The 13191-nt window shown below is 45.2% G+C and overlaps 1 protein-coding gene across 1 annotated transcript in view; it reads right to left on the reverse strand.

The window, feature by feature from the left end:
• Positions 1-845, reverse strand: part of gtf2a2 (general transcription factor IIA, 2) — a 2021-nt gene extending 1176 nt beyond the window's left edge. The window contains exon 1 of the mRNA XM_034526211.1: positions 729-845. Within this exon, the coding sequence (XP_034382102.1) occupies positions 729-800 (72 nt within the window). The 5' untranslated portion in view covers positions 801-845. The remainder of the gene's footprint in view (positions 1-728) is intronic.
• Positions 846-13191: the final 12346 nt, after the last annotated feature.

Raw genomic sequence — 13191 nt, forward strand, 5'->3', positions numbered from 1 at the left:
TTTGTGTAGGTCTGGACCCTAACCTATTGTGTTGGTGTGGAGCCTAACCCTTAATGTTGGTGTTGAACCCTAACCTGGGGTGTTGGTGTTGAACCTAACCCTAATGTTTGGTGTGGACCCCCACCCTTGGTGTTGGTCTAGACCCTAACCCTTTGTATGGACTACGTGGTCCGCGTCTGCGGGTCTTATGTCCAAAGTTCCTGCTTGTCATGTCAGCGTGACATTTATGAAGATCGCTAATAACTATATCAATAAAAACACACGGCGTTCATGAGCGGAGATGTCATCAGATAAAACATGCAGGAACATAGAAAAAAGACGTCTGAGCTGAAGCTAAGATAGCTTTAATGGTTAGTTTTCCTTAGCTTCAGCTCAGGCATGAAGACCTGAGCTGAAGCTAAGCGGGGCTGTGAAGCAAAGCTAGCTTTAGCTCGCAAATTCCTAACTTCAGTTAGCTTGTAGCTTCATAGTTTCATTTAGCTCGTAGCTTCATAGTCTGACTCGTGCTGTTGGTGATTGTCTGGAACTGTTTATCTTTTAGCTCGTAGCTTTATATATTCAGTTAGCTCATAACCTGTGCATGAGCTCCATAGATCCATAGCATCATAGCTCCGGCTAGCTCTTAGCTAATCCTAACCCGCTTCCTGCACGCTGCTGTACGCTCACGGTGTGTATAAATATAATGTATATATATATATATTATATATATTTATGTGTGTGTGTGTCACCTGTATGAGCTCGTCCAGACTCTCCTGCAGACTGTTCCCCAGAGTTGTGTTCCTGTACAGCTGGTACGCCATGATGGAGCCTGTTCCTTCCCTCCGGCTCTTTACCGGAAACAGAGAATTGTCACTTCCGGTTTAACTTTTCAAAACAAAGATACAATGCTACTGATACCGGTTTAATGTTTCAAAATAAAAATACAATACTACTGATACCGGTTTAACGTTTCAAAATAAAATTACAATACTAATGATACCGGTTTAACCTTTCAAATTATAGATACAACATAACTGATACTGGTTTAACATTTCAAAATTAAGATACAATACTACTGATACCAATATTGTACTTATGCCATAAATTCAGATTATAATACGGGTAGATGAAATCAAGCATTCTGATTGGTTGAGAGTGAGTCACGGGGTGTACTGTATTGAGCCATAATGTACTGTATTTATCTGAGCGTTCCATATCAGTGCACCCTCAAAATAACAGGTAGATTTTGCGTGACTGTTAGTTGTCATTTCAAGCAATCAATGCCTGCACAGCATCTTGGTCCAAACTCTCTCTAATGCTGGTTGGAAGCAAGAGAAATCATGTTAGTGAGTGGACATGAACCCCAAAGCTCCCTTCAAAGCTACTGGGCACCAATAGTCAATGAAAGACAGCGTTGGAGTAATATCCTTGCTGGAGAAGGCACTTCAACACCGAGCCACCGGCAAAGAGAGCAAGAGTGGTCGGAAGCGATATCATCAGAGACAAAGGGGACATGAGAAACGTTTTCCACAGATGCACAATTAATGGAGATATCCAAATCAACATAAACAATTCAATTCAATTCAGGTTATATTGTATAGCCCAAAATAACAAATTATAAATTTGCCTCAGAGTGCTTTACAATCTATACATATACAACATCACTGACTTTTGACCTCACATTGGATCAGGAAAAACTCCCAGAAAAACTGAAAAAAACCTTTTTTCAAGGGAAGACAGTTTCAGGAGAGCAACAGAGGAGGATCCCTCCCCGGATGGACAGAAGCAATAGATGTCATGTGACCAGATGAACAGAGTTACAGAGTTACAACACACTCAATGAATATGACAAGTATGAATAATTAGTAGTAGCCATGGACCACGATCCAGACCTCCACAATCCATGAAACAGAAGGAGGAAGAGAGGAGGGGGGGGGGGGGCATCATCAGTGCAACAGAGGCAGGAAACTTTATTTAAAACTCTGTCTTCTGTCATGAAATATTATGTATGATGTATTATAAAAGAGGAGCTTGATAACTGAAGGCTCTGGCTCCCATCCTACTTTTAGGACTCTAGGAACCACAAGTAGCCCCGCATTTAGTGAGCGCAGCTCTCTAGTGGGCCAATATGGTATGCGTCGGGCCTAACAACTCCCTCCGGCCAATTCATTTCAATTTACACATTTTATTTGGATTACAATCAGGCTGACGACATTTTTTTATTCAATCATGTGTCATCTAAAGGATTGATTGTACTGTTTTTTATGTTGCTGGATGCCTGTGGATGCTTGTACAAAGCAGGCTGTAGCTCATGGGGAGCGGTTCCCGCTCTCCCCATAGTTCATGTTGAAGTGTCCTTGAGCAAGACACTGAACCCCCAGTTGCTCCCCGGGCGCTTCACTGCAGCCCACTGCTCCTTAATAACTAAAGATGGGTCAAATGCAGAGAATACTTTCCCAACTGTGGGATTAATAAAAGTGTACTGGAACATTATCAACTGTGAGCCCACTGTTAGTAGTGGACAATTAACTGAGGTCAAAGGTCACACATGGTTAGGATTAGGCATGAGTTCCAGATGGTGAATACAGTGAGGGCCTAAGATAAGGAGATGGTTGAGGTTAGGATACAGGAACGACTGTATGAGAGAGTCAGGGAAACATGGATTAGAAGCAGGAGGCACAGCCCAGTTGGGGAGTTGGGGCTGTCCTTCACTGCGCCACACCACGCCACTCCGATTTCTCCTTGAGGCCTTTAGGATGTGTGCTATCCAAATTGGAGGTCCGGATCCATTTCTGCTTTTCAGTACATGTTGTGTCTATGTTGGGTGAATCTAACTGAAATGGTGTTGCCGGTTTCACCCACATATTTCAATTCACATTGTTTACATGTAATCAAGTAAATGCAGTTTGGGGATTTAGGACTGCCATGGGTCTGTGAGTAAGAAACCTCATTAGTATATTGATTAGTGAACCAGTCTCAGTGTTTAAAATGTCCCCCATGCCATGGCTTTGGGTTTGTTTCACATTTTTTGCTGAGCTTTAACCAGAAAATCTTGTAAATGATAAATGGACCTATACTTGTAGAGTGTTTTTCTAGTCTTCCGACCATTCAAAGCTCTTTAACACTATATGACATCATTCACACACTGATGAGAGGGGCTAAGGTTCAATGGTGCTGTGATGCTGCAGCCTGTGACGCTGCAACATGTGATGTAGTTTTTGAAGTTGTTTGTAATCACTCTGACAAGCTGCACTGTAGATGGGGAGAAGATGGTCACAAATTGAAGGTCAGAGCTCACCACAATAGGTTTGGTCTGCAGAAAGACCTGAGACCCCATCTAAGAAAAGAGCTAGAGCACCCTCTGCTGGTCAGAGTTGCAAACAGCACTTTGACTCCTGCTTGCTTCATGTTCTGCTAAGCCTCAGCAGCTGTGACTTCTTTAAGCCTGCACACATGTGTTTCTATGGGCACTAGTTTTGTAGAGCAGAGTGTGTGTGTCTGTCTCTTTAAGAATACCTTAATGTCCAGTGTGTGAGTTTCATGGAAACAGGCTTCTTTGAATGTGGTGGTGTCCATCAAATCAACAGAGGTCAAACTACTAAAGATTTGAGTTTGAAGGGGACATTGTGCTTTTTCAAAGATGTCCCCCCTCCCAGATGTCATCTAGAAGCCTGTAATAATATCAGGGCTTTCTTTAGACATGCAGATAAAGCTGAGGTTTCCCTTTGAGCCATGAATATGTTTGCATAGGCCGGATCGCTTCCCCAAAGCTTTGCCTTTATCCTGCAGGAAATATTCTCCATTGAATTGAAAATAAGTTTTGGTCAAATTGATTTCCAGCAGCTGTATTAACTCTTTATCTTGTTTTTTTTGTCTGGGTGTTTCAGAAACACATTTTTTTGATGGCTTGTATGCCCTCGTTAATGGCACAAAATGAGAATAGTGTATTGTCGTGATCAAACCTCCTCAGGTTGGGTTTTCCTTTAATTAGGCCAATAAGATAATAATCTCCAAAAGTCTTTGCTGACCAGCTGGCCCCCATCTTCACGCAGATCTTCAACCGATCACTGGAGCTGTGTGAAGTCCCATCATGCTTCAGGCGCTCCATGATCATCCCGGTGTCACACCTGTATTTCAAGTTGGGTTTTTGTCCTGTCTCCATGTTTGTTTTGTGACTTCCTGTTTTATTTTGGAAATTAACTCTCCTCTCGTTTCAGGTTACTTGCCCTTCCTCATGTGTCACCAGTCTGATTGTCTTCCCTGATTCCTGATTGTGGGTTCATCACTCTGATGAACACTTAATCACCTCCATCTGCACTACTTGTACTATTTCCACCTTTCTGCACTAACATCCCCAATTTATTGTCATTGTTGTTATTTGTTATATTGTACATACATGTTGCTACCTTGCTGTCTTTAATGTCTTCTTTATATTTATCCCGTCATTTGTAATTTAAATATGTATGTACGACGAGAGCGTACGTGTAACCGGAGTCTAATTCCGTGTATGTGCACACATACATGGCCAATAAAGCTGGTTCTGATATCATGCTACAGTTGTACTTATATTAAGGCACAACATATGTGTATTGTACATGATCTGTAAGTGTACAGCTGGTCATGACTAAATGTTTGATTATTTCATTGTCTATTAATACAGTCAATGTGATGCTTTCAAGATATTTTATTGAAAAAAACAGCTGCATTCTGAAATGTACAAAAACTAAATGTTCCTAAAATATCAAATATCACACAAATGAACATTAAATTAACGATACAGTATATATATACATACACACATATATATATATATACACTCACACTATCTACTGTATATATATATATATATATATATATAGTAGATAATGTATCCATGAACATATTTACAATACAAGTGCTGAAACTAACATCCACATTATCTGGTTTCAGCTTCTCAAAAGTTGTTCAAAATATTTTTGATAATTATATTTATTCTAGTGCAATAATTATATTCATATTAGTTACATAATGGCATTAATACTAATACAATATATTGATTGCTTCAGAGGCTACTGACAGAACCCGCACAGGCGACCTTCCTCTTCTTCCACCACTCGGCCCCCCTCTGCTTGGCGGCCTCCAGCTCCCGCTCAAAGAAAGGAGATGCTGCTAAGTCCTCAAAGGACATGCGGGTGTCTTTGAGGCGCTTTAAAGACCTCGGTGGAGCAGTAGAAATACTGTTTTCGCCTGAAAGGAGAAATGAACCGAGGAACCGTCAGCCAGATAACGTTGCTTTGGCTGACCGCAGGCTAAACACTTCCTAGGCATCTGCTGGTGCTGCTGCTCCTCCAGGTACTCACAGGTGGAGGGACGAGGGTTGCAGGAGGCAGGGTTGTGACCGTTTTGGCTGCCACAAACTCTGCCACAGCTGCTGTGTCTTCAACACCTTCTATGGGCTGGTGTTCAGAGTTTTGTGGCCAGATGCTTCACATATCTGGAGATATGTTGACATGTGGTAGGATGAAATAAAGTGTTTGGGTCAGTGCACACCCCCTGAACCATGGCAGTGTAGTCATCATCCACCTGCTTCAGCATGCGTGGAGCTCCATGGTGCTTCATCAGACGCCTGTCAATGGCAGCTCTCATGGCTTCTGTCCACCGGCCGTGTTCCAGCACTTGGTTAATGCCTCCTGTTTTAATGGGTCCGGTGGAAAGGAGGATACAGACAGCGGTGCTGTGAATAAATACAGTGATAAAGCACATGTTTATTGTTAGAATACATATATGGTGATGTGTTTTTATATTTTCAGGATTATTGTTAATGAACAATATATTAAGACGAGTCTTGTTATTATGTATTTGATTTCCACGGCTGGTTCTAAGTGCAAAGTCCATATGAGTGGTCGTAGAGGGGTCATTTGAAAGCTACCTGTGGTAGACGACAACATCAAAGGTGGCTGGAACTTAACATCAGGCCCCTCCTGAAAGGACAGGATGGGCACAGCTGCAAGTGGAGCTTCCCTGACAGTGGCACTGGTCTCCTGAAATAAAGCATCACATGGAGATGACAATAATTATTGACAATTTGATCATGATTATTGATAATTGACTGAGAATTTATCTGGATTACCTGACAGCCTGTGGCCTCTACAGCTGTAGGGAAATGATGATCCGTCTCCATGGCGACAGCAGCTGCCATGTTTGGCTATAAAATAAGATAAGATAAGATAATCCTTTATTAGTCCCTCAGTGGGGAAATTACAGGATTACAGCAGCATTGCTCACAGTAATAAGTAAAACAAGTAGTATAATAACAGAATTAAGATAAAAGAGTCAAAAACAAGAAGAATATTATATATACAGACCGAGTAGAAATAGAATAAAGTGGATAAAGTGTATAAAATAAATTTAAAAATTAAAAAGTACTTAAACGTATTAGTATTGCACAACTGGGCTAAAGTGCTGTTCAGTGCGAAATCCAAAGTGTTCAAGTGTTTGTGTCCTACTGGGAGCTCAGCTTGTTGTGCAGCCTGACAGCAGCGGGGAGAAAGGACCTGCGGTACCTCTCCCCCAGACACCGGGGATGAATCAGCCGGTGGCTGAAGGAGAAAGGACCTGCGGTACCTCTCCCCCAGACACCGGGGATGAATCAGCCGGTGGCTGAAGGAGAAAGGACCTGTGGTACCTCTCCCCCAGACACCGGGGATGAATCAGCCGGTGGCTGAAGGAGAAAGGACCTGTGGTACCTCTCCCCCAGACACCGGGGATGAATCAGCCGGTGGCTGAAGGAGAAAGGACCTGTGGTACCTCTCCCCCAGACACCGGGGATGAATCAGCCGGTGGCTGAAGGAGAAAGGACCTGTGGTACCTCTCCCTCAGACACCGGGGATGAATCAGCCGGTGGCTGAAGGAGAAAGGACCTGTGGTACCTCTCCCCCAGACACCGGGGATGAATCAGCCGGTGGCTGAAGGAGAAAGGACCTGTGGTACCTCTCCCTCAGACACCGGGGATGAATCAGCCGGTGGCTGAAGGAGAAAGGACCTGTGGTACCTCTCCCCCAGACACCGGGGATGAATCAGCTGGTGGCTGAAGGAGAAAGGACCTGTGGTACCTCTCCCCCAGACACCGGGGATGAATCAGCCGGTGGCTGAAGGAGAAAGGACCTGTGGTACCTCTCCCCCAGACACCGGGGATGAATCAGCTGGTGGCTGAAGGAGAAAGGACCTGTGGTACCTCTCAGACACCGGGGATGAATCAGCCGGTGGCTGAAGGAGAAAGGACCTGTGGTACCTCTCCCTCAGACACCGGGGATGAATCAGCCGGTGGCTGAAGGAGCTGTGCAGCGCTGCCAGAGTACCCTGCATGGGGTGGGAGGCGTGGTCCATCAGGGACGATAGCTTGGCCATCATCCTCCTGTCCCCCACCACCTCCACAGTATCCAGAGGACACCCCAGCACGCTGCTGGCCTTCCCCACCAGTTTGTACAGTCTCCTCCTGTCAGCTGCTGTGATGCCGCTGCACCAGAAGACCACTCCATAAAAGATGGCTGATGCCACCACCGAGTCGAAGAAGGTCTTCAGGAGTGCTCCCTGCACCCCAAAGGACCTCAGTCTCCTCAGCAGAAAGAGTCTGCTTTGTCCCTTCTTGTAGAGTGCATGAGCGTGGTCAGACCAGTTCAGTTTATTGTTCAAGTGAACACCCAGGTACTTATAAGACTTCACAATCTCAATGTCCAGTCCCTGGATGTTCACTGGTGTTGGAGGAGAGCGTTTACCACGGCGGAAGTCCACCACCAGCTCCTTGGTCTTGCTGGAGTTGATCTGGAGGCGGTTCCGCTGGCACCATCCTAAGAAGTCCTGGTTCAGTTCCCTGTACTCCCTGTCATCATCGGCCGAGATGAGGCCGACGATCGCAGAGTCGTCAGAGAACTTTTGCAGGTGGCAGTTGGCAGAGTTGTGTTTGAAGTCCGATGTGTAGATGGAGAAGAGGAATGGAGCCAGAACGGTTCCCTGTAGAGCCCCTGTGCTGCAGTACACCCGATCTGACTCACACTCCCGTATCCGCACATACTGTGGACGGTTGGTGAGGTAGTCCAGGATCCATGCAGTGAAGTGGTGTTCCACCCCGGTCTGCTTCAGCTTGTCCCTCAGGAGCAAAGGCTGAATGGTGTTGAAGGCACTGGAGAAATCGTAGAACATGACTCTCACAGTGCTTCCAGCCTTTTCCAGGTGAGAGAGGCATCTCTGCAGCAGGAAGATGACGGCGTCATCCACCCCGATGCCAGATTGGTAGGCGAACTGAAGTGGGTCCAGGGATGAGCTCACCAGGGGGCGGAGATGGACAAGGACCAGCCTCTCCAGGGTCTTCATCAGGTGGGATGTCAACGCCACCGGCCTATAGCTGTTGAGGTCCTTGGGCCGCGGGGTCTTTGGTACCGGTACCACGCAGGATGTCTTCCATAGCTGTGGTACTTTCCCCAGCCTCAAGCTCAAGTTGAAGATGTGCTCCACTATCCCGCACAGTTGGTCTGCGCAGGATTTGAGGAGCCTTGAGCTGATGCCATCTGGACCCGTGGCCTTCCTCACCTTGATCCTCCTCAGTTCCTTCCTCACCTGATGACGGGACACGCTGGGGGGTGTGGTGCTGTGAGGTGTTGGAGTGGGGGTGGGTTGCCGGTCGTAGAGTGCTGAGTATGAGTGGTGTGAAGGGGGGCCGAGTGCTGTAGAAAGGGGGGAGGTGCAGAGGTGCAGGGGGTGCAGGGGGAGGGGGGGCAATAATATGCCTTGTGTTTCTCTCAGTTCAGAGGAACAGGACGACAGTCAGGCTGGGGTTTGGGGGAGTTTGTTTGCCCCACTGCTAAAGAACAGTGGGGTTTCCGGTGCATGGTCCATTTGGCATCCCATCTGGGTCCCTCAGTCCTCATTGAGGCCCCCGGTTGTCTGGTGCCTAATTTGGCCATCCAGTATCTCTCCGCTGTTCTTCTCTGCGCAGTGCTCCATCCTGGGTTACTTTCTATAATGGTGGTCTGGAGGGAATCCCAACCGTGTGTGATCACATGTCCCACTAAGAGGGTCATGTGATGACCCTCCCACTCTGCAGCTGGGTCCCCGGCCTAACAGGGCTTCCTGGTGGGAGGAGCTCCGAGAGGGCATAAAAGGCGGCACCAAGGCGCGTGACTGTCTCGCTCTCTCTCTCCATGACGCTCTCACTCAGCAGGGCCTGCTGCACCGGCCTCGTCCGGTGCTACTTGGAGCTTTGTGGTTGTTGTGACAATAAACAGGTTTCATTTGCTAGATCAATGTGTGGCCCTTCCTTTGTTACCAGCCGTGAGCCAGGTGGTAACAGTCAGTACATTCTTCTTGTTAGTGATGTTATATTTGTGTTGGGCAAACCTGCTTGAGACTGAGTTCCCAGTTTCCCACAAATATTGTGTGTCCAAGAAATCAAATATATACAATTGGTTGTGCTGAGGTTTCCCCTGATCTGAGTCTGAAACACCTCTCCTGTAGTGTGGTTTTTAAACCATTGTTTGAAGTACAATCCTGTTTTAACTTTAGATACAGAGTTCCATTCAATGTTAGCCTTGACCAAGAGGTCCTGTAAGTTCGTATTTCTCCTGTCGGCCTTGCAATATATTGGTGCCTGCAGTCATTCCATTAAATTTTGTCCTGCACTTGTTTGCCAAGTCCTTAGTGGATGGAGAGAAAGTTGTGCTGAGTGGGATATTACAGGTGACTATTATAGGTTTAATCTGCAGGAATGTTGAAGACACTTTCTACAAACAGTCCTAGAGTGCCCTCTGGTGGACAAAGCCTGGAATAGATTTTTGACCGGTTCATTGAAATCCTCAGATCTGGTGCATATCCTGTGAAACCTAAGTAATTGTGACTTGATGAGTCCTGCATAGGTGTGTTTGGGATGAATGCTGGTTTTAAACAGCACAACATTAGTGTAATTCGATGTTTAGGGTTTAGGGTTAGGTGTATATGATATTCACATAAATCTCCCCACATCGTCCGACATTGTATTTAGAGTCGAGGAAAGGTTTGTTTACTAATTGGTCTTTTATAAGTTCCATAGTAGGTATAAAGTAACCCTTTCTTCAAATTTTCTGCAAAGAACTCATCGTCAGTAGTGGACCTCAGGATCATTGGGTGTTTCGGCCATTACCACCAGACACCCTCTCCTGAGGGGGGCCCTCCTGGGATGATCAAGTCCCAGGACCGGTTAGGGTTAGGGTTAGGTGTATATGATATTCACATAAATCTCCCCACGTCGTCCGCTGACTTCGCAGTTGAATAGAGACTTACGGCAATGCACTGGCCGACGCATATCACTTAGTATTCCCCTCGCCTTTACACTTTGACCCAGGAAATTTAATCTAATATACGGATTTAACCCGTTGCACAGAGTAATACGGAATAAAGGGGAGCAGAAATAGGAAGGGGTGGTGTGAATACGCCAAGAACCCTTCCTCGCTTGGATTAAGCGGTTCTGCATACCTATCCGACACTCCTTTAGAGGGGAGCGTCGGAAGGTAGGAGGGGATAAAGGGGCTAAGTTTTGGTATCTAAGGGACTACAGTTTTAGGTTATAAGAGGTTTTTAAGGTAAGGTAGAAGAGGTAATATTGTGGGTTGGGTTTAGGTAAGTGTTACAATGGTTGAGGTTAGTAAAAAAGATTGGGTTAGAGTTATATTCATTATTTAAGAATCGGGGTAAGGGTTAAGTAGTTAGGGTTAAGTTTGAGGTGCGTAATAGAATGGTTGAGGTTAGTAAAGAGGACTGGGTTAGGGGTTAGGGTTAAGGGTTAGGGTTAGGGTTAGAGGGTTAGGGTTAGGTAAATGAAACAAGGGGGGGAGACCCCGTTGGATAACGGGGAATCCCTATTGCACGGGCCGTCACTGCCACCCCGGGAAACTGCACCCTCCCTAACGCTCGTTAAGCCCTCCCGGCTCTCTGGAATTTAGTTTGGAAATCCACGATTTCTCTGCTCTCCTTCTCTGGCCTGCGGACCATTCCGGATTGCATTCAATGTTCATGACATTGAATGCTGTCCAGCCATGGACCATAAAATGCTTGACCAACGGAGTCTCTGTTTTCTTCTTGTGGAGGATATTGTATTTGTGCTGTGCGCACCTTGTTGCAATGTTGTTCCTTGTTTCCCCCACATATTGAATGGAACATACCTTGCATTCGACCAAGTATATACAGTTTTTGGATTCATAATTTCCTGTGTTGAGGTTTCTGAATATTTCCCCCGACTTGTGGTTTCTGAACCATTTACGGTGATTAAAATATTCCGCCTGTTTGTGTTTAATTTTTGTTAAAGGAGCGATTTTTGCCCTAATTAACCTATCTTTTATGTTTGGGTTCCTTCTGAATGCTGTAATGATACTGTGGTCCTGTAGGATATCTGTTCCTCGAATTCCAGATTGGAAGTTTCTCCTGATATTCTGCGCCACCTGTACTGTGGATGGTGAGTAAGTGGTAATAAAGGGCAGATTGGTCGTGATGATTATTGGTTTGGTCTCCAGAAATGTCTTGGCACAAGCCCTTAAGAAAGATCTCTGGTACCCTCTGCTGGTCAGTGCATGAAATAGAGTCTGAGAAGCTGTTTTAAAATCACTGATTTGGGTGCAAATCCTATGGAACCTCAACAATTGGGACTTAATGAGTCCTGCAAATGTGTGTTTGGGGTGAAAGCTACTCTTATGGAGTAATGCGTGGGTGTCTGTCGGTTTAAAGAAAACTTTGATGTCAAGTCTATTTGTGAGGTCAAAGTCCGGTCCTTTAAAAGTCGTAGTGTCTAAGAAGTCAACCGAATTGAAGCTCTGAGTGGATTTAATTTTAATCGAGTCCCTGTGGTTATTTAATGTCTTGAGGAATTCCTCAAATTCTGTTTCAGAATGAGTCCAAATTCCCCAGATGTCGTCCAAATAGCGGTAGTAGTGTAGAGGTTTGAGGTCACAGGACTTAAGTGCTGACTCCTCCCAGTCTGCCATGAAGATGTTGGCGTAAGCCGGGGCAAATTTCTTCCCCATGGCTGTCCCTTTGGTCTGTAGGTACCACTCCTCGTTGAATAGAAAGTCGTTCTTCGTTAGGTTAATGTTGAGTAGTTGGAGGAGTTCTTTCTCGGGTCTGTGTTTGTCCGGGTACTTCTGGAATGTTTTCTTAATGGCTTTTGAGGCCCTCTGTCAACTCAATGTTTGTATATAGACTATCTATGTCTATAGTGAAGAGGATTGCATCCTTTGGAAGAGTAAGTTTCTTAACCCGTTCAACAAAATAATATGTATCTTTGATGTAACTAGGATGTAGAGTGGAGAGCGGGTTAAGAAAAGAGTCTAAATATTCCGCCGTACAATATGTTTCACTACTACAGTCCGAAACGATAGGGCGACCTGGTGGGATTTTGTGGGGAACGCTCCATTTCTCTGGCTCCTTGTGGATCTTTGGCAGCATGTAGAATATTCTGGCCCTGGGAACAGGGGGTCCAGCTAAGTAAGTCTTCTGTTTAAAATCTATGAATTTTTTGTCATAAAGAGACTGTAGTATTTTTTTGACTTCTGGAATTGTGTCGGGATAGATTGGTTTCTCTAATTTAGTGTAATATTTTTTATCATTGAGCTGTCTGTAGCCCTCCCATAAGTAATTGTTCCTGTCTTGGATCACGACCGAGCTGCCCTTGTCTGCCGGTTTAATGATAATCTGTTTGTTTTTAGAAAGAGCTGTAAGAGCCTCCATTTCTAAATCCTCTAGATTGTTTGCCACCTTGTGCACATAGAATCTGTTTTTGAGGTATCTGTCATTAGCATGAATAATTCCCTTAATTTCCTGTGGTAGATTTGTGAGAGGGGGGGTCCATGTGGACCGTTGAGTGAAAGGTTTAGCCCTTCTGTCGTGTGCCCCTTCATAGTACGCTGCTAGTTTGAGTTTCCTATGATAATTTTGGATATCCAATTTAGTTTGTTCCTTAATATGCTTGTTGGTGCCTAATGATGGAATAAAGTTTAATCCTCTAGCCAGAACTGAGAGTTGCTCCTTAGTGAAGCAGGTATTTTTAGTTAAATTAATCACAGATTTATCCCCCTCCTGTGGTGGCAGGTTTATGGGGACATTCAATTTAAAATACAACACCAGTGGTCCAGAATCACCTTCGCCGTCTCCGGGGTCCAGTGGATGTTGTCTGGGTTCGTGTGGAACTGCGAGACTGGCAGCATCGGGATGTGG

Source organism: Cyclopterus lumpus, chromosome 3, assembly GCF_009769545.1.
Source record: "Cyclopterus lumpus isolate fCycLum1 chromosome 3, fCycLum1.pri, whole genome shotgun sequence".
Classification (NCBI taxonomy): domain Eukaryota; kingdom Metazoa; phylum Chordata; class Actinopteri; order Perciformes; family Cyclopteridae; genus Cyclopterus; species Cyclopterus lumpus.